This window comes from Stenella coeruleoalba (assembly GCF_951394435.1).
Source record: "Stenella coeruleoalba genome assembly, chromosome: 17".
Taxonomy (NCBI): Eukaryota; Metazoa; Chordata; class Mammalia; order Artiodactyla; family Delphinidae; genus Stenella; species Stenella coeruleoalba.
Window position 1 is genome coordinate 40,430,377 of NC_137163.1, and position 22,606 is coordinate 40,452,982.

At 37.5% G+C, this 22,606-nt stretch overlaps 1 protein-coding gene across 3 annotated transcripts in view; it reads right to left on the reverse strand.

Annotated features, from left to right (window-relative positions):
- The window catches only part of INTS8 (integrator complex subunit 8), a 65,140-nt gene that overhangs the window by 13,618 nt on the left and 28,916 nt on the right, over positions 1–22,606 (reverse strand). Inside the window, exons 14-27 of one of the 3 annotated variants that reach the window (XM_079902000.1) lie at positions 21,869–21,979; positions 20,171–20,372; positions 16,548–16,669; positions 12,360–12,544; positions 11,893–11,926; positions 11,183–11,239; positions 11,035–11,096; positions 8,508–8,626; positions 7,330–7,433; positions 6,312–6,362; positions 4,397–4,470; positions 4,252–4,316; positions 4,050–4,093; positions 304–423 (exon numbers count right to left, since the gene is read on the reverse strand). In XM_079902000.1, coding sequence (XP_079758126.1) covers positions 307–423; positions 4,050–4,093; positions 4,252–4,316; positions 4,397–4,470; positions 6,312–6,362; positions 7,330–7,433; positions 8,508–8,626; positions 11,035–11,096; positions 11,183–11,239; positions 11,893–11,926; positions 12,360–12,544; positions 16,548–16,669; positions 20,171–20,372; positions 21,869–21,979 — 1,347 coding nt within the window. In that variant the 3' untranslated portion in view covers positions 304–306. Of the gene's footprint in view, positions 1–247; positions 424–4,049; positions 4,094–4,251; positions 4,317–4,396; positions 4,471–6,311; positions 6,363–7,329; positions 7,434–8,507; positions 8,627–11,034; positions 11,097–11,182; positions 11,240–11,892; positions 11,927–12,359; positions 12,545–16,547; positions 16,670–20,170; positions 20,373–21,868; positions 21,980–22,606 lie in introns of those variants that run through there. The other 2 variants (XM_079901999.1, XM_079902001.1) reach the window with 2 other exon arrangements.

Sequence of the window (22,606 nt, forward strand, 5' to 3'; positions counted from 1 at the left end):
TTAAAAATGAAATTTCAGCCTCAAAAGTGGATTTGATTAGAAAAATTATACTAGATTACTAGTTTATTCTATTACTGGACATGTGAATCTCTTCTTCCTTTGAAGAAATTATAAATTTAAGCTATTGTTATGGTGTGAAGTCTTCTGTAGAGTTTTTGTTTTTAAACTAATATGTTTCAGTATTTTGTCTGAAAAGAAAACGCCACTAAATATGTAAATATGTATTATATAAACTTAATCTTTTAATACTGTTTATTTTTAGCCCATTGTTTAAAAAATAAAAGTTAAAAAATTTTAACTAACTGCTTAAAAGTAAAGTTTTGCCATTGCTTGAAGAAACTTTTTTTTCCTTCTCTGCGCTGCCAGCTGTAACACTTCTTCTGGGTTGCTCGCGTTCAATTCTGTCTGGCCGATGGCTTTGATCTTCCAAAACAGAAAAGTGATGTTATCAGAGGTCTGGTCAAAAACAAAGTTTTGCTAGTATACAAAATATAAAACTACCTACTTGCTAACGATGATAAACTGAACCTCTAATTGTAGATGCTAAGAGGTGTAGAAGAAATTAACAAAGACTGACTGGAGCCACTCAAGGAAAAGATCAATTACTGAACCATAGTTTGTGGAATTATCTTCAGTAACATCAAGTAAATTCATGTAAATTTATTTGACTAAAAATACCAGTAAAGGGACTTCCCTGTGGTCCAGTGGCTAAGACTCCATGCTCCCAGTGCAGGGGGCCTGGGTTCGATTCCCTGGTCAGGGAACTAGATCCCACATGCTGCACCTAAGACCTGGTGCAGCCAGATAAATAAATAAAGTATCTTTAAAAAAACAGTAAATAAACTCTACATGTAATCTGACACATTTTTACAATTAAGGCTCCTACAAAATAACCTGAAATATCAAAATTCATGTTTCAGGGCTTCACTTTTTTAATACGTAAAATATATCTAGTTTGCTCAGCACTATAATATATAGTGACCCTTCTCTTTCATGATTAGAAATACTTGAGCCTGATAAAAATCCATAATAGTATTCTGCCATGGAGTGTTTTGTGAGAGCATGTTTTAGGACCTTAAAATTACCTTTTGTTTAAAGAAGTTCCAATATATATATATATATATTTTTTTTTTTAAACAACAAAAACTATTCTGATAGGTAGCTTGAAGGGAGCTAAGACTATCCAGAAATGATCATCAGTTAGGTTAGTGGGTAGGAGGAATTGCGGATGATGCCATTTCCACATGAAAGAATACACGTGGAAAAACCTAGTAGTGGGGTATAACTAAAGAGTTACTTCAGACAAAATATCCTGAAGACGACTGGCTATAAAAGTTCAAAGTATAAGACAGAAATTGAAATAGGAGCCAGATATTTGAGAGAAATAACACATCCTAGGTGGATAGTGGTCAAAACCATGAGGGGATGAGGTTACCTAGGGAGAATGTAGGGCAATCAGAAAATACCCAAGGACTAACTTCTTGGGAAAACCAAGTTTAAGGGGTAGACAAGTTTAAGGGGTAGACAGAGGGAAATACCCACAAAGAAGAAAAGGCAGAAGAGTCAGGGAGAAGAAATGAGTAAAAATGCCGGGGAAGCCAAAGGAATAAAGAATTTCAAGAAGGAAGGAGTGTAAACAACAGGATAAAGACTGAAAAGTATTCACTGGCTTCGGCATTTGGTGACCCTTGAGAACGGTTAGAGTGGGGACGGCAGAAGTCAAATTGCATTGGACCAAAGAGCTTTAAAAAACTAGGCAGAGGGCTTCCCTGGTGGTGCAGTGGCTGAGAGTCTGCCTGCCGATGGAGGGGACGCGGGTTCGTGCCCCGGTCCGGGAAGGTCCCACATGCCGCGGAGCGGCTGGGCCCGTGATCCATGGCCGCTGAGCCTGCGCGTCCAGAGCCTGTGCTCCGCAACGGGAGAGGCCACAACAGTGAGAGGCCCGCGTACTGCAAAAAAAAAAAAACTCGGCAGAGAAGGGATGAGAGAGAGGTGGAGTACAGTCAAGAGAAGTTTCTATTAAAGATGAAATAGTTTATAGGTATGGGAGTGGTTGACAATATAGGAGAGGAGATAACTAACTGAAAGGGACAATCACTGAAAGGATAGAATCAAAAGCATAAAAACTTGTCTTCATCAAGGAGTAGCATAGCTTTTACTGACTAAAAGCGTGGACTTAACAATGAATACAGTTGTCAATTATTTTGAAGGTGGAAAGCAGGGACCTGAAACAGGAATGTGAAGCTGGCACTCAAGGGGCCACAACTCCCAAGACTATAACTTTCACAAGGACGGAGGCTGATCAGTCTTTTTTTCTGGTCTACTCCAAACAGACAAGGAAGTTACTGAAAGTGGAAAAGGGAGAGAGGACAGGGGCTTAATAGGGTGAAAGTCTAAAATATTCCCTAAAAAAGAATGCAGACCACTGACCACTGGCAGGTAAACAAAAGAAATGAGCGGCCAGCTAAGGTTGGAGGCCATGGTTTGGTAGTGGCACAAGTTTATACAGTTGTAGGATTTTTTCCAACAGAACTCAGTGGCTCAGGGGAAAAAAAGCATAAATTTTTTAACTGATTCAGGGCTGGGACTTTTCCAGATGAAGCAAAAGACAAAAAAGCAAAGATGCTGAAAATATTAATCAGAGTAGTCCTGACAGTCAGCCATAGATAGAAGGGGTTCCCAAATCTGGTTTATAATCAGAACTACCTGGGAAAACTTAAAAATTGGATCCCAGGGTCTCATCTCAGATCAAATGAATCAGTATCTCTGAGAGTACACAGGCCAGTATTTGCTGTACTCAAGGTCAGTAGGGAAGGAACAGAAGTTGGAAAAGGGCTGACAGACTGGGGAAAACTTGGTCATGAACTTGAACATCTAACTGATGATGAGGAACATGGGAGCCCGGAAGTAAGAAAGGGATAGATTACTGGCACAGAGATCTTATGTAGAGCAATTCTGACAAAAAGGCCTGGCCATGGGTGGCTGATGAAGAGTAAAGGTGATAATGGAACCTGGAGTGCCAAGGGTGTTGGATAAGTTGATCACATGTCTTTTGATGCATGCACAGGAACATCCAGGTAGTTGTTTAGATGAGCTAGTAAGGAGGTAGGTGTAAGCTTCCAAGGAGAAAAGGCTTAAAAAATGATACAAGTAGAGATAGTCTAGAAATGCCATCAGGGAACTGGGAAATTTTCAGCATTGCCTTCCAGCCCTGGATAAGTTGGAAATGGGAGAATGAGTAGTCTCCAAGTAAGTGGAACTGGCACCATATTCTTTTTCCTCTTTTTTTTTGAAAGATGCTGCTGTTATTCTGTTTCCTCTAAATAATGGCCATACAATTTAGTCCAAGTACAAAGCTTTAAAGGACACTTAATAAACAGCATATACTTTTATTAATGAGTGAAAGAGCAAAGAGAAAACATATATGGGTAATAGTGACACAGCAAATGTTAGGCTTGTAAAAATGACCATGAATTTGTAATGTTTTGGTTTATAAGTCAAATTTAAATAAATAATTCATCCATCAAGTAACTACTGAGCATCTATTATTTGCCAGGCACCATTCTAGGTATCAACTGTGACAAAACCAATTCCTACCTCATGGGGAAACAGCCAATAAATAAGTAAATATACAGTATGTCAGTTGTAGATAAGTGCTATGGAGAAAAGTTTTAAAAGGGAAATGAGAATAAGAGTATTGGAGGGAAAGGGGGAGAGACATTGCTATTTTATAAGATGGTCAGGAAAGGACAATTACTTCTTAAGAAGGTGACATTTGAGAAGAGACCTGAGGGAAGTTAAAAGAATGTTCCTGAAAGAGAAAATTTCACAGGCCATTCGGTAGTGAATGTTCTTGGCATGTTCAAAGAACAGTAGGGGTACTGGTGTAGGAGAAGTTGCAAGGGAGAGTCGAATGAATAGCTAGAAGTCAAGTCACATGCGGCCTTGCAGGCCACTGTAAGGATTTTGATGCTGTATGAGACAGGAAATAGTTTAGTATTAGGGAAATTAAGCACATCATTGAAGAATCAAGGCATAAAATAACTTACCGCAATTTGTCTTTTATCTGTTTCTCCTCTTTTGTGATGAAGATCTAAATGAATCAGTTAAGAATAATAAAATTGATACTATTAAATATCACGATATTCTCAACTGTTGTTTTTTATTTAGAAAATACAAAATATTAAATACTTCTTTAATTTACAGAAATGAATTGTTCTAACATCACACACGTATGCTGATGAAGGATACAAGTCAAGTATTCCAAAATGGTAACATCCCATATGTAGTCATAGTAGGAGTCCATAGCATCATGACTGAAAAACAGAACTCAGTTACTTCCTCTTTCTTAAGCAGAAAAATTTCAGCTTCATTTTATTTCAAAAACCATTCATACCTGTTTTGTTCCTGCAGTGATTTAAAGGCTGTTTTGTAGTCAATCTCTCTGAGGAACTGACATAAAATTGCCACCTACATAAAAAAAGAATTGAAAATGGTTTCATGTAACTAGTATCAACAATGACTACTGGTTTTGGAGGGGTAATTTTTAATGATTTTCATGTCAAGAGTATATTACTTAAGAGGCCTCGCAGATCAGGCTGAGTGGATCAGCTGATATGTATGGAATCCATCCACTTTTAATTGTAAAAAACCCTTACACTAGGCTTCCCTGGTGGCACAGTGGTTGAGAGTCCGCCTGCCGATACAGGGGACACGGGTTCGTGCCCCGGTCTGGGAAGATCCCACATGCCATGGAGTGGCTGGGCCCGTGAGCCATGGCCGCTGAGCCTGTGCGTCCAGAGCCTGTGCTCCGCAACGGGAGAGGCCACAGCAGGGAGAGGCCCACGTACCGCAAAAAAAAAAACAAAAAAAAACCCTTACACAAGTGTCTGTCTGCCCAATATTTTCTTCCCCTGTGACCTAAATCATAAATTTTTAGAGCTTTATCTGAATGAGAAGCTGGCAAAAAGCCAGTTTAGAAAACTGAAGGGAATGGAAAACTGCCAAACAAAAGTGTCAAACATTCAAGGACATATAGAACATCCAATTAAACCTTTCACAGCTGGCAAGTACAGAAGCTCATTTTGGCAAAATGTAGGCCAGTCTGCTTAACATTGAAAACAGATCCATTTCAGTCATGTATGTAGGTCATAATGCTGATCTCTTTTTTAAATATTTAAAGATTTTTAAATTGATTATTATTCACATATCATAATGTAAACCCTTTCAGAGTAAAAAATTCAGTGGTTTTTAGAATATTCAGAAAATTGTACAATCATCACCGCTTTTAAGTCTAAAACATTTCATTACCTGCCTCCCGCAAGAAAACAAAAAGCTCCATACCCATTAGTAGTCAGTCTCTATTCCTCCCCTACCTCTCCACCCCGCAGTCTCTGGCAACCACTGATCTACATTCTGACTCTATAGATTTCCCTATTCTGGACATTTCAAATGAATGAAATCATACAATACAAAGCCTTTTGTATCTGGCTTTTTTTTACTCAACATAAAACTTCCAGGATTCGTCCCTGTTGTAGCATGTATCAGTACTTCACTCCTTTTTATGGCTGACTAATATTCCACTGTGTGTGTATACATATATATATACACACACACACACACACACACACACACACACATATACACACAACACACACACACACCAAATCTCGTTTATCTGTTCATCAGCTGATGAACACTTGGGTTGTTTCCACTTTTTGGCTATTATGAATAATGCTGCTATAAACATTTCACATACAAATTCTTCTGTGGACATACGTTTTCAGTTTTCTTGGTTATATACCCAGGAGTGAAACTGCTAGGTCATACGGTAGGTAATTCAATGTTTAACTTCTTGAGCAAGCACCAAATTGTTTTCCAAAGAGGTTGCCCCATTTCATATTCCTACCAGCAATATATGAGTGTTCTAATTTCTCCACATCTTCACCAATACTTGTTACTATCTTTCAGTTACAGCCTCCTTGTGAGTGTGAAGTGACATCTCATTGTGGTGCTTACATTTCCCTAATGATTAACGTACATATCTACTTTTAAATATAAGAAAACATACTTGAGAATGCTTTTTCCATTTATAAGGTTCAAAGACCAATGCCTTCTAACTCATACTTTCATTTTAGTTAAAATTCTGTAAACTATTTTTAAAAAATGTAAAGAACATGCAAATTCTTAAATACCATAAATTTAAGCAATTATGATACGGAAAATAAAAGCTACTTCCCAGTCCAATGCCTTATATTTATCATAAACTCTAATATTCATGAAAACAGACCAGCATCATAATATAAACTAACCTGTGTGTGGCAATTCAGCAAAGAACAGCACTTTATCATTCGTTTTATTACCTACAAAAACAAAATTCTCGTTATTTTCAAAAACTAGTTAATGTCAATTGTAACAAATGTACCACTCTGATGTGGGATGTCAATCATGAGGTAGGTTGTACATGTATGGGGACAGGAGGTACATGAAAACTCTGTTATTTTTCACTCAATTTTGCTATGAATCTAAAACTGCTCCAAAAAATAGAACTTTTAAGTTAAAAAAATCTAGTTATTAAAAAATTTTAAATCTTATTTCAAAAGCCATTATTGTAAATATTAAAAAATGCCATTTATTAAATTATGATATTGGTGGCCTAAACCAGAGGAAAGGGTAATGCATATTGAGAGAAAATTAACAAAATTTGAGATTTAGGAGGCAGAATCAATATGCCTTGAAGGCTGAATGGATGTTGGTGGGAGGGTTAGTAAAGAAAAGAGGATGAGAGGATTTATGCTTGGTCAACTCAAAGGGCTAAACAAAGCTGACTGCTATTTCGGTGGGGTCTTCTGTTTTTGTTTTTGTTTTGGTGTGGGAAGGTCATCAGGAGGAGAGACTGGTAGAGTAAGACCCTGAATCAGGGAACTTCCCTGGTGGTCCAGTGGGTAAGACTCTGCGCTCCCAATGCAGGGGGCCCGGGTTTGATCCCTGGTCAGGGAACTAGATCCCACACACATGCTGCCAACTAAGAAGGAGTTCGCATGCCGCAACCAAGAGCCGGAGCAGCCAAAATAAATAAATAAATACTAAAAAAAAAAAAAAAAAAAAAATGCTGAATCAGTTTTGGACAGGTTGAGTTTCAGGTGTTTTTGGGAAATCAAAGCAGCAATAGCTGTGGGCACTGGAAATATGGAGAGCAATCTGGTCTAGAGCAATCAATTTGGGAGTTACCACCATATACATGGAAATGAATAAGCTCATGCAAAAAGAGGCCCAGGAAGAACATTTAAAGCCAGACAAGAAGCAAGCAAGCCCGCAAAAACAACCTACCTGGTCTGTATAAACATCTGGGGGCACAGCCTTATTAAAGAAATCAGAACACACCGCTCCTGCCTGGAGGTAATAGTGAAGAGCTGCCGAATACTGATTTGTTGCTTGAAGTAGAAAAGAGAGATAAAGAATTACCTGCCATTAAGTACACAGCTGGAAAAATAGGGCCTCTTTTGTGAAGAGTCAGGTATTATTACTTCATGTTTGACAAAAGCAGATTCAAACCACAGACCTAGGGATAACACTTAGCCAGGCCAACCATGAGAAAAATTGGCTTTATTTTTTCAACCACTTTAAAGTAGTTGTATAATAGAGTCTTTCCTTCTCAAACTGATTAGCCAAATATTCAGCTCAGATTCCTTGTCAAACGTACTGGTACAGAATTTAGTATTTGGAGGTACAGCCAGTATTTTGTAGTGACTATCAATGGAATTTAACCTTTAAAAATTGTGAACCACTATGTTGTAAACCTGTAACTTATGTAATACTGCACATCAACTATACTTCAATTTAAAAAATGAAAAAAATAAAAATGACTTAAGGCTGCTTGCAATAAGTCACTTAAAAAAAAAAAGCTGGGTGGCAGACACAGGAGATACATGAGGATTCATTATACTATTCTCTCTACTCTTACATTTTGAACTTTCTCTTTAAAAAAATCAACTCCTAAAAAAGTGACCCAGAAATGACACCAGTCAGAACTGTAATTTGATCTGTATAGTAATAGAAATATTAGAAATTCCCTATCAAGTTGGAAAATCTATCACATACACCGGGGGGAAAAATTAGGAATCTATTTTCAAGAACACAAATAATTATCAAGAGTGCCTGGACATATTTTAGAACATTTAAAGAGCAATTTTGTAAACTAAACTTTAACCTCTTTCCTTAAGAATGTTTTACCAACTTTTTAGATGACCGTTTACTATTAAAAAAAAAACAACACAGAGAAAAAGCAGTCAACATAAAACTAAAAGCATCTGAATCAAAGGCTCAGAAAAATGCATACATATAACAATAATAGTTACTTTCAATTTCATCTAGGAAGAAGAGTTAGAGAATGTCAAAAACAAGACTTAAGTTTAATAAAGTATTGTAATAACAAGTGTAATATATTTATTTTCACTTCTAAAACTGCTACGAAAACAAAACACAAAGCAACCATACATCTCACTTACCAAAATAAATGTCTGCCTGAATAATTAACCAGGAATGGTTGTTTGGGTTTATACTGAGGGAATACCGAACTAGCTCTTTCACTGTGATAGCCACGGCTTCAAAGTCCACGGACTGGAGGCTATATGAAAGACAATAAACATAATCTCTATTTTAAGAGTCAACTTCAAATTCCATACACACATTTATTAAAAACAAAAAGGCTTCGTCAAAATTTAGGTGATCATAAATACAATGCTAAGTATTACTAGGAGTAAATATTTTAAAACTACCAAAACAACTAAATCTGAGGAAGTGTGATCAGCTAACTTTTTATAAGGGGCTGAAGACAATCTGATTTTTGTTTCCTTTATTTTCCCAAAATGCCAAAGAAGGCCACTCTAAAAAGTATCTTTAAATATTCGACAACATAAAGCACAAAAAAGGTCATAGGATAAAACCCTGTCTCCACTTTTTATGCACAATTTACAGGCAACAAAATTACAAAGAGACAGACTCATAAAATTTTTCCAAATGATTTTTAAGTTCTGTTATCTAGAGGAAGCTACAGAAAACAAGGGCTCAAACACTAACAATACTGCTACATGGCCTTAAATTCACCTTGTGGCTTCTTGTAAGGGTTAACTAACTCCTCTGGATTAGATGTTTCACCGGGTTGGGGCGAGCCATGGCAAGGGTATCACTGCAGCTCATTTGCAAGCAATGAAGAATCCAAAAAAGAGTACGGAAGGGGGCCAGCTGCTCTGAGCCTAGTTCAGCCTGGAAGTCCTGAGATGCAGAATTAGGAGGTGGAACTGTGAGGATAAAGCCAAGCAAACGCCCAAGAAACACGCTGACAGCCCCTACAGCGAGACCCAGCGGGGGAGAACAAGCTTCGGCTTCAGAAACACACCGAGGTTCAAGTCCTGGCGCTATCATCTAACAAGGTTGGACAAAGTACTCCTGTTGCCCTGAGGGGTCAGATTTTACCATAACTCACCACTGTTCCCAGTACAGTGGGAAAGTATTGTGGTGCCATTAGTAAACACCCAACTGTTGATTTACAACTAATTTATTTACAATTATTTAAATGAGTTACACTGGTTTATGTTTCCTAGAAATTATAAAATGTTAAGTCTAAGAATTCTATCTACATAACAAACAATCAATTTTAAAATAGTAACACTTAATCCATGCCATCCTCACACTATTCTTGGAGTCAATAAAGACTCCTCTGCTCAAGAGAAATATCTTTTCTGGTCAAACATTTAGTCACATTTTATTTTCTCTGGGTTAATTTACATTAAAGTAATTTTATCATGAAAACAATAGTTAAGCCTACTACGTGGCAGCCCTTATTCTAAACACCTAGCTTAGAAAGTTTATTATTTAATCCTCATAAGGTAGGTACTATTCTCATACCCGTTTTACAGATGAGGAAACTGGCACAGAAAGCAACTAACCCAAGGTCATATACCTGAGAAGTGGAGAGGCTGGGACTCAGTCTCTCTGAGTCTGGCTCAGAACCTCTATAATAAACCATTCTTTTGCCCCATTTATAAACACACACTGAAAAAAATCAATCATTAGTTTACAGTCTAAACTTAGGCCAAAGAAGTAACACCAAAGAGGTATTACAACCATCAATTAAAAAGGCAAAATGACCTCTACCTGATTCTTGGACTGCTATCTGATATACCAAATTTTATGTAAAAATCTGCAGTTATTTGCTTCAGGAAGCATAGTGCTTCTGTGGGAACTACGGCTCATAAGCGGAGGGACCCACTTTAGACTCTCCGAATCCCTGTCAGAGACAGAACGGCTTCCAATCTCTAAGACTGAGACGGAAGCAAATTGCTCTCATTCTACTGCCTGCTTACCTACCTACTACAATCTTTTCTTCTTCAAAAATGCCACTAAAAGCAATAAAATAAGGTCTAGACCTGCCCTTCAGGCACAAAGAAGATGACTGGCGGGGAAGGGAGAAAAGGAAAAGTAACTTTTGTGAGGAAACAAATGGACTCTCCTGAATGAGAAGTTGCTACGTGTGGGAAGAGAAAAATATAAATGGTTTCTTCTTCCAGAAAAGGAACCTTTTCTTCTTCCCCCCCCAAAATTCCCCCATCCTCTTACTGTGATTCTCAGGTGATGGAAGTTAAGAGAGAAGATTTCTTAAATTACTTAAAGAACTTCTTAAGGCAACTAAAAAGGGTTGGGAACCTCCGACAATCACTGTTAGAAAAACCTGATAGAAAGTCATTCTTTAATTAGCCTCAATTTTCTAATTCTACCACTGACAAGGAATCAGGACTACTGAGAGACTGTCTAGGTTCTACTTAAGGCTACTATACCTTAGCTCTTAACTTAGTTATGCCTTATCCATAATTTTTAGGAAGATTATTACTGTTAATAGAGAAACATGAAGTTGGCTATAGAGTCCTAACAAATTGCAGCCTTTTGATCAAATTATTCAAGGTTATCTATATCAGTCAGGATGGTTTCTAAATATATAAAACAGTTTAATAAAATGTAAGCTGTAATACTTCTTACTTGGGGATGGAGGATGGCCAGATAGAAATGTGTTCAGCTGTAATATCATTCACAATGTCCTCCTTATTTTAAAAAAAAAAAAAAAAAAGCATGATTTAAAAGGAAATTTCTTCCAAAGATTTTTTAGATGAAATTATAAAATACTTACCCGAACATTGTGAAGTTTCACAAAGAGTGATAAAATAATAGTCAAAACCAACGGTTCCTATGAGAAAGAAAACACAGAATCCTTAAATATTATATATATTTTAGTATCTCTCCCATCAACTTCAAGGAGACCAAGTATTTTCCTTCAAAAGGTTCTTACGGGTTTGAAAATTACCACCTGCTTTAGTTTACAGCACACTAAAGATCAACTTTATTTTTAATCTCATGAAAGAAATGACAACACACAATTTACACAGAAATGACCAAATTTAGGTGTCTGTCCTCACGTCTTTTGAAATTGAGTAAACAGACCTCTTTCCAACTAGTACTTCCAGCTACCTCTAGAAAAAATTGACTTTTTATTCCTTAAAATAATAAAGGATGGAATTTAAAGAGTGGAATCTATGTCCAATAAATAAATATGACGTTAATCCTATCAAGAAAAATTAAAGTTAGGCTTCACCTATCCAGCCTTATTATGAAGAATTCTTTACAGTTTAAAAAACACCTGTTCTATTCACTAAAACATGGTAAGGTAAATGCAAAACAAACTTCTCCATTCAGACTATCCCATCCTCAAAAAAATGATCACTGAAGCTAAAAAGCACATTAACAGATTACTTAAATAATCAGCATTTAAACACTCAATATTTTTTGTCATATTCTACAGGAATCAGCAATAGTAGTTAGATCAATTTTTATAAAGCTTACCCGTAATTTTTTGATAAAAGAAAGCAGTTCACTCCTACAAAAAACACAAATTGTGTATATGCATTTAATATTAGAAATTAAAAATAAAAACAAGAAAGTAAATTATACGTGAAGGTTTATTCCTAACTTTCCAGTCCTGCATGTATAAAAGAGTATAATATTCTACTGTTGTACTAACCTAATAAAATGTCTTTCCTGCTTTAATCACATGTGACATCTTCAGTACCATCCAACCAAAACTGTTGACTTTGAACTCAGGTTTGATTATATTAAATGATTAATAAGTAGTCTCTTAAAGTAACATATAAGCAAGGCATTTCCTAAGGTGGCCATATCAGACAAGTCCATTGGAGATCAGCACCACAGAATTCTTACATTGCCCATCTTTATGATACACAAGGATAATGGTAGGTGTTCTTACAACAGTACAAATAGTATAAATAAAAAAACAAACTGATAGAACATACCGATACATTATACCTAATGTAGACTCCCTCTGCTTTATTAAACTAATTCTGCCATCATTTCCTCGTTTGTGTTGACTGGACACACTACAGATCTGAACAACAACTTCCCAAAGGTCTTTAGCAGTCCGCCTACTTTCTTTAGGGCCTGGAAGTTCTTTGCATGTAGCTGCTAAAAGCTGTCCAAGCTATAACATGAAAAACAGACAGAAAATACACAAAAGATAATCTGTAATGTCATACATGCTATTTCTATTACTGAGGAACATTTGAAGAAAGATAAATAACTGCCCACACATACGAAGCACAGGTATCTTATGCTGTGCCTTCTATCCAACCGCTGAAGAACTGAGAGCTCACTGTCTACCGACAGATCTGAATCCGATCTGGGAAGGGAATCCTCTGGTCCCACCACATTATAAACCTCCTTGTTTCTAAACAATTATAGTCTAATGAGAAGAAAATGAGACAATGCAAAGAGGTATGTGATCTATTCAGTGGGAAAAAACAAAACTGCTAAATACACATAGTATGATCCCACCTTAAAAAAAAAAAGCCCAAAATGGAACATATACACTACAATGTTAACTGTAAAAGCCCGGAGATGAGACTAAAATAGGGGTTAAATTTCACTCACACACACAATTTTTTTTTAATTTTAATGGAAAAAATGAGGAAAAAATATGGACATTGAAGTTGGCAGAATAAAGGAACAAGATCTAGAGCAACTTTTCTCTAAGAAAAATGATAGCAACTGGGGATGGACCTACTGCTGATGTGAGGAGGTAGAATTAGGAAGGACAGATTACTGAAAGCGACTGATCTGAATAAAGGCCGCCTTCAGGACCAAAGGTGTAGGAAGGACCCAGAAATAAAGAATGCAAGGGCTGAAAGCAAAAGGCACAGAAAAGACAGGCCCAAAATGTAGAGAAAGAAATAGGTTTATGTGCCGAATCCAGCACGTCTTTCCCTCTATAATTTAAGCAAGACAGAGCCCCTCTATCCTTTCTTTTTAGTAATTCTTATACATCATTTCTCTTTAGAGGGTAAAGTAGCCAAGGATAATTCACGTCCATCAGGAATCCCCAGTTCCCTGACTGGACCTAGAAAAGGTTCATAATGGGGTCCCACTGCTTAAAGAAAGAGGCAGGATTATGACAAAGGTGAAAATAGTGCTTTCCCCCCAAATTTCAAACATAGAAAAGTTGAAAGTACAGTTCAATAAATACCTGAACACTTGACTTAATTTACAAGAATTCTGGTGCTTCCTAAAGCTAGTGAAAATGGTGTTAAAAACCCTAGCTATGCTATGTGAACGGAAATCAAGGGTCCCTGATCCAGGAGAACATTTCATCCTGCGTGCCTACTGCACGTACTCTTCTCTAACAACTAGGATCACAATATACACAAGCTATTTACTGCAGTTCTCAATTTCATTTTCTGTTGTCAGAGATCACATGCTTGGCTGAAGGTTACTACATTAAGCAAGTAAATTCACTTAAAAGTAAGAATTTTCAGAGGTATTAGGTCCCAAGTCAATTGAATTCCACAAACATTCTTGAGCATCTCCTATGTGCTCGGTATCAGGCAAAGCACTGAAAATATGAAAATTAACTGTCCTCAAGAAGCTCACTGTTTTACAGGGAAGACAGACAGGTGAACAAATAATTTACTATACAGTGTAAGTGCAACAAAAGAAATATGTCCACAGTACAACAGTACAGAAGTAACAAGAACAGCAAGTTTGCAAAGAAAAGAATTATGGAAAGCTTTAAAGAAACTACACAAACCGGCCAAAGTGGGAAGAGCATCTCGGCCAAATGAACACACAGAAGTGCAGAAGTGCGGAAGCCTGAGAAAGCACTGTGTGTACAAGGGCCATGAGCACTCTGGCACCACAAACAGAGCTGGCATGACAGGGAGGGAGAAGGAGAAGCTCCCACACCTTAAAAGGCCTTGCAGGCCACGGCAAAAGCCATGGTCTTTGTCTTATACCATCATGACTGTTAGCGCCAACCTCTCCTCCTCCCACTAGCTAGTCTCTTATAATCCAAGCGCCCATAAATGCTATACATTTTCCAATATACTACACTACCTCCCATACTGATCCAAGGGAGAGGCTGGACTGTTTTTCTTATTTCTAAAGGTCATATTTAGTCACATGCGTAAGACTTTTCCCTTTCCTTTTTCCATTCCTAAGAGAATGGAAAATAAAATTGATTAAAAATCACTTAAGGGCTTCCCTGGTGGCACAGTGGTTAAGAGTCCGCCTGCCAGTGCAGGGGACACAGGTTCATGCCCCAGTCCGAGAAGATCCCACATGCCGCGGAGTGGCTGTGCCCGTGAGCCATGGCCGCTGAGCCTGCGCGTCCGGAGCCTGTGCTCCACAACGGGAGAGGCCACACCAGTGAGAGGCTCGCATACCGCAGAAAAAAAAAAAATCACTTAATATTTCATTACCCAGGGATAATGACTATTAATATCCTTCCAGACTCTTCCTTATGCATCTGTATATATATTCCACATCAAATTCAAAGTTTGAAAGCTGCTCTAAATTGTCTAATTTTTAATACCTGATCCCTTACTCTAGACTTCTTAATCTGATTACTTTCTCCTCTACGTTAACAAGGGAACAAGGGGCCAACTAGGGAAGGAGACACACAAAACCCTAATCCAGATGAGACGATGAGATGCCTCAGTGGTCCCTGCAGCAAGGTCACCTCATACCCTTCCTCCTCTGTGGCCAGATCAAGGGGAAGTGCAGGAAGCAGTGAGCTAACCTAGCCCAAGGTTAGGCAACCTACAACACAATACCCCGTGCCCTTCCACACTGCAGGCCCTCAAACATGCAGCCAGCCTTCCTGGTGCACACAGCTCCACAGAATTCACAGCTAAGAGAAGCAAAGAGAAAAGCCACTGTACTGTCACAATACTAAGCAACAAGCTACCGTTCTAAGTGGAAATGATAATCTTGAAACAAAACGGTCGTCTCATCTGAGAGTTTACTAAAGACAGGAGACTGCTGGGCATAATCAGACAAATACCCTAGATATTAGGAACTCCTATCTCAGAAAGTTCACTAAAAAAACAGATATAATCCAATGTCTGAAATTCCAAAGAGAAGGATGACTTAAGTATGACAATAAATTTTTATGAACGACCATAAACAAAAAGGAGGAAAAAAACAAAAGAAATCAGTAAGTCTTCAAAGGGTTGAAGTGAAATGAGCTCAGTTTTTTAAAGGCCATACATGAAATAAGGAGGAAGAAACAAATAACCAAAGGCAAACGTAAAAACTGGTCCAGTGTTGCAAGGTTTCCAGATAACCATCCATTTAAGGGGCTGTGTACTGAAGATGAGATGACGGCAGGTAAGAACAAAAGGTAACACAAGCATTAAGAAAAGAGTAAGGAAATCTGAAGGACCAAACATATATTAAAAAAGTGGTAAATCATGAAATGTTTTGGTTTTTTTTTAACTACAAGACCAGAAAGGGAGAGAAGTTCACTGCTTATTCAGGGTAAACGTAATATTAACACATGAAAGAAAGAATCTTAGGGAAGACCTCCCGTCTCTCTTTATTTTTGATGTTTTCTCCACCCAGAAGCATTTCCAGTCGTGCAGGATAGGTGTAATTAAGAAAGGAGAATAAACAAACAACATACCATCAATTCACTGAATGAACAGTTTCATATGGAACTAATCACTAATAACAAACATGTACCCTAATTAGAATCAGGTATCAACTTAGAGAGTTTAACAGGCTTTGAAGAAGGGTAAGGTGCTCAAATGGAAAATGGGTGCAGCTCATCCCTAGCGCCCCCCCCAGTTCAACCCAGCTAGACCCGGGTATTCCAGAGCTGAACCCGGGGTTTGACTATATCAATCAAAGCAAGAAAAGCTGACTAACTTCTCACTACTTTAGGATTATACCAAAACGTTGTCTATTAACGAAATAATTTTTGCTTGCATTCTCGTAACTATAGGGTAGAAGAAAAAAATATTAGAGAGGGCAAACTCAAGTGCCTGAATTATCAAAAACTACACTTTTACCTACAAACCAACAAGCATTTGTCCAAACTTAGACTGAATCTTAGAAACTGGACAAGCTCCCTAAGTAGTACAGATCTAAAGAAACTGGTCCAATAATCCCACCCTAATAATCCTTTTATTTAGATAAGCATGAATTACCTTTACATATGGATTACTCTGAAGCAGAAATGCAGGAACTTGCAGGGTAAGGTATTCATTTTCCCTCCAGTTTAACATAAAAGCAACACACTCCTCGGCAATAACTTGACGAAGAGGAATATCTAAAAAGCAAAGAAGAAAGTAGTTGGAGTTACCATCATAACATTAAAAGAACAAAGCATGGGACTTCCCTGGCAGTCCAGTGGTTACGATGCTGTGCTATCACTGCAGAGGGTGCAGGTTTGATCCCTGGTAAGGGAACTGAGATCCTGCAAGCCGTGCAGCGCGGTGTGGCAATCAATCAATCAATAACAAAGCAAATAGTTGCTCAGATTCCAGCTGAACAAACTAAAAACAAGTTACAGATGAAAAAATAGAAAAACACTAATATTTTATACTTTTCTCTATAAAGTTTAAGGTTTCCCAATAATAGGTTGCCACAGTCCCCACTATTAATCAACAAAATTCTCTACTAAGAACACCTTAAGATGCCTAATACTGTACTGTGGAAGTCTAGGAGTTGGTACCCAGCCTCTACAAATTTATAATTTAAATGAGCAGAGAGGGACTTCCCTGGTGGTCCAGTGGTTAAGAATCCGCCTTCCAATGCAAGGGACGCAGGTTCGATCCCTGGTCAGGGAACTAAGGTCCCACATGCCATGGGGGCAACTAAGCCCACATGCCGCAACTACTACTGAGCACGCAGGCCACAACTAGAGAGCCCGCATGCTGCAACTACAGTGCCCACGAGCTCTGGAGCTCACACGCCACAACTAGAGAGAAGCCTACGGGCTGCAACTAAGACCCGACGCAGCCAAAAATAAATAAATAAATGAGCAGAGAAGAACCACACAAACAAAACAAATATATAATGGTATGGTATAAACTTCTAGCTATTTAGAGCACAGAAATAGGTAAACCATGTTTAAAGCTGTAATAAATCCATGTTAATATGTTTTTCATTTTTTAAAATAATTTTTCCTGATTAAAACATGATAAATATTCATAAGAGACAAATCATTCACTCATTCAAAAAATACGTACTATACCTGTAACAATTTTAAATAAAAAGATATGAGGGAAAAAAATCACTCAGAATTGTTTGACCATTATTTCCTTTGAAATAAATAATTATTAAATATACCTTAATATTAAATACATTGCGAATTTTTGTAGCTCAAAGTATATAATACTCAGGTTTTAATGTATTTCAAGAAAGAGGAAAAGAAACCCAATGAATACTAAATAACAATGTTAAAACTTAAAATGGGGAGAGCTATTAAACTTCTTGAGTACCTATATTTTCCAGTCATTCTAAAAAGTCTTTGCCTGTGGCTGTTTATATCTCACTTTATCCCAAAAAGCGACTGGAGACGACAAAAAAGAGGCACAGGAACACACCAAAATTAAGTAAAAAGACATTATTTGCATCATCTTCTTAAAGAAGGAGTGAAGATAGAAGTAAATTTAATATCCCAGCGTACAACATGTCACTGCGCGTTGTGCACCATACACTTTGCCAAAGGAAGCCCAGACAGCATTTGGCTCCAGGGCGTCCTTTATTCACTGGGCATCTCATTAGTGAGTCCACAATGGTTCTTAAAGAAGAATCAGCATCTAGAGAGTGGGGTTCAAACGTTTTCTTGTTCTTCCTAAGAGTACATCCTTTCCTTCTCATTTCAAACACTGCTTATAACACAAACTATGGGACAAATAGATGCACATTCAGTAAGTTAGGGGAGAGAAGGAAGAATGGAGGGAGGGAGGGAGGAAAAGGTGAACTTCAAACTACTCAAATGCCAAAAAGGTAGTACAAAGAGACTATAATTACTTGAAGGCATTTCCAACCATTTCAAAGAGTAAAAGCACAGGCTTAAGTTGGCCTGATGAGTTCAAAACACAGTTCCGTCTCTTCCTTCATGACTTCGGCCAAATTCTTTAAACTTAGTTTCTTGATTTACAAAACGGGGATAATTAAATAAGAAGCTACTTCATGCAGCTGCTGCGAGGACTAAAATCAGTTATGCACCTAAGCTCTGAGAAGAATGTCTGACATGTAGTTAGCACTCAATAAATGTTAGGGTTTTTTAAATTCTTTTTGCTTTTCATTTTAGAGAACCAATCTTCAACATTTAAAAAGAAAACACTCTGGGGAATTCCCTGGCAGTCCAAAGGTTAGGACTCTGTGCTTTTGCTGCCGAGGGCCCGGGGTTCAATCCCTGGTAGGGGAACTAAGATCCCACAAGCCGCGCAGCATGGCCCGAAAAGAAAAAGGAAAAAAAAAGAGCTTTAGAAAACACTCTGTTGACAGTTAGTATATATTAATGAGATCAATTTTTATTGTGATACTGAAGGGCAATGATGCATTAAAACTCAAAGGTATTCTATCTATAGAGTGCTAAAAAGTTGTAATTTTTTCAAGAAATCACAATGTTATAACAATTAAATTAATTCAAAAGACCCCAGAGGGCCAGCAGCCATTTGTTTGGGCACATTATTAGGACCTTGCTTTATACTTCAATTTTACTATTTATAGTATTAAATGTGTACAGTATGATTGAAATGCTCTAAATATTATTAAATCATGTAAAAGTAAGAAACTGCTTTAACTAAGCAAGATTATATGTAACAGATAATTCTTATGATAAAAAAACTTCTTATGATAAGCTTCTTTTCATAATAAGATCTTCAGTCAAAATCTGTTCCTAAAGTGACCACAGTGACTTCCTGACCCACAGGCAATCATGCTGAGGGCTATCTATGGCAGCTATGAGGAAATAAACCTTCAACATGCAGCTTCAAGGACATTTTGAATCTTTTAACATAATATCTTAAAATTGCAATATGGTTTTTGTAGTGTGTTGAATGCTGTCCCCTCAAAATTCATGTACACCTGAAACCTCAGAAGGTGATCTTACTTGGAAACAGGGTCTTTGCAGATGTGGTTAGTTAAAATGAGGTCATACTGAATTAGGGTAGACTAATTCAGATGTGGTTAGTTAAAATGAGGTCATACTGATTTAGGGTAGACCCTAAATCCAATGACTGGTGCCCTTACAAGAGGAGAAGACATGGACACATGGACGGACACACACACACACACACACACACACACACACACACACACACACACACACACACACACACACACACACACACAGAAGGCCACGTGAAACAGGTAAAGACTGGAGTGATGCAGCTGCAAGCCCAGGAACACCAAAGGCTGCTGGGAGCCACCAGAGGCTAGGGAGAAGCAAGGAAGGATCCTTCTCTAGAGCCTTCAAAGGGAGTGTAGGCCTGCAGACCCCTTGATTTCAGACATCTCATCTCCAAAACCATGAAAAAATTAATTTCTGCAGCAATAAAGACCCAAAGCAGCCAAAAATAAATAAATAAATTTTAAATAAATAAATTTCTGTTACTTATTTATGGCAATCCTAGGAAATTAACAATTTCCTACATTTTCCCCAATGTTTTCAAGTGAACTCCACATCTGAATTGTTTTAAAAGACAAATAATTTTTTCATAGATGGTAAAAAGTCCAGTAAATATTCTTTTAGAATATTCCCCACAGTTACTTGAGTACTAAATTTCTGAAATTTGGCTTTGTGAAAAAGTCTTACCAGGAAGCCTCATTTCCAGATATCCTCGCACCCTACTAATAAGATCAGAAGGTGGTCTCTCTCCAGATTGCCCTGTTCCAGCTTCATGTGTATGAATATCCAAAAGCAGCATCTCATTCAGCATGACCTGACGAAGTTTTGGTGAGAATTCTGTCACCAACTCCAAACAAGCAGCAAATAGCTGTTTAGCATGGGTAAAGTCCTATAAAAAGAAACAGCAGAATAGCCTGCATCACCTTTCCTCTGGAGTCAAAAAATACGTCTTTAAAAGTACAGAACCAAGAGGAGAAGAATTAATTTAAATGGTTAACACAGGTTATCTTGGGGAGTGAGGCTAGACTATCATCTTTCTATCATCTCTGCATTGTTGATTTATTCCAATAAATACTTAATTCTTTTGTAAATTTTTTTTTTTTTTTGGCTGCACCACACGGCATGCAGGATCTTAGTTCCTCAACCAGGGATTGAACCCGTGCCCCCTGCAGTGGAAGCACAGAGTCCTGACCACTGAACCGCCAGGGAATTACCTGTAATTTTTAAAAAACATCCAATAAACAATCAATATAATATACATGCTATATTACTAAACAAGTTTTACATAAATTATAAAATAACAAAACTAGGGGACTTCCTTGGCAGTCCAGGGGTTAAGACCCCACGCTTCCACTGCAGGGGGCACAGGTTCAATCCCTGGTCTGGGAACTAAGATCCTACATGCCACACAGCGTGGCCAAAAAATAAATTAATAAAATAACAAAACTAGAAGTTTTATATAAATATTACATACATATATCATACAGGTATAAAATTCCATGATTAAACACCCTTCTCCCCCTAAGATAGTCAGAATTAGACCTTACCCCTTCAACAAGGTTCCACATTCTAAAATTTTGCACACAACCCTATTAGCCTATATAATTGACTAATAAATAAATCAAATCAGCTATGATCCAAGCCCTTTCCTACACATCTCTTTCTAATTTTTCCAAAGAGTAGCCTTCGCTTACTCTCTCCACATGATTCTTTCACTCGTACAATGTGGCTTCTATCCCCCACATCATGAAAAAGAAATAGCTCTTACTAAACAAAGATCTTCTAATGGCACAATCTACTCAATACCTTTCAGTTACCTTACTGCACTTAGGGGCTGCAACCCAGTGCTGTCCATTCCCTTTTCTTGACAACCTCTATCCCCTTAGCTATTATGACCCCACAAGTCTGGTCTTCATACCAGACTCTTTCTCACGCCACTCTTTTTGGACCTGTGCTGGATACCCTAGGTTCTGAATATTCTCCCAGGGTGATCTTTGATGATTCCCAAATCTGTATTTCCATCCCAGACTACTTCACAAATAGATCCTTATGTAAAATCTACAAAAGTAATTTTAAGGATTTTTGTTTTTGTTTTCTTTAGCTTGGAATACAATCTTTACTAACTGAACCCTAAATACAAAAGAACTATTCATGCTCTCTAATTTTTTAAAAGACATAGAGTAGTAGCCATATGTCCAAGACCCTTTTCGTATAGCTATGAGGGTAAAAGGAAAAAGAATAAACCAAAATGCCTTTTCAAATATCCTCCTAGGCCTACAACTATGATTTTAAGATCAGGAAAACACAACTGATTCTGATTCCTGGCTTCACGCTAAATTTACAAAGCATGTTCTTAACCAGACGTCAATGTATGCTTTTACTCACCTTAACAGTACTGCAGTGTAAACCTTTGGCCATTAGAATGTAAACCAAATCTCTTGTTAAATTGTCTTTGATTCCCAGGATAACACCACTATAGACAGAAGGTATTTCCCACTAGAAGAAATAAAAATCCACAAATACACACACATGAAGCCAAATCTAGATAAGAATCTTTCAGTAACAGTCAACCCCATTTAAAAATCATTCAAAAGTCATTTTTGAAAGAGAAAGGAAAATGACAGCTGTACTGAAATGCTAATCAAAATGAACATAATCACTATAATGAGCTAGTAATAAATAATTAAATGGATTGGAACTTTCTGAAGGATAGACTATAGAAATAAAGAAGGAAAAAAAAATTCTAGGAGTTTAATACGTATTAACTCATATGATCCTCCCAACAGTATTACGTAGGTACTATTATCTCCATTTCACAGATGGGAAAACAGAGACACACAGAAGTCAAATAACTTGCCGAAGACTATACAGCTAGTTAAGTAGAGAGCTGGCATTCAAACGCAGGCAGTTAGTACCAGAACTCCCGCTCTTAACTATTATGCTATATACTTCCTCTCTATATAAATGAACACAAATAACAATGTCAATGCTAAGAAGCCCAACTAAGGTTCAGACCAATTTTTCATTTCACTGCACTTTTACGTTCAAACCCCACAAAATATACAGCAATTTCTTGCTTCTTTTTATTACATATTCAGCAGAGGAGGAGTATGCAGTTAAATT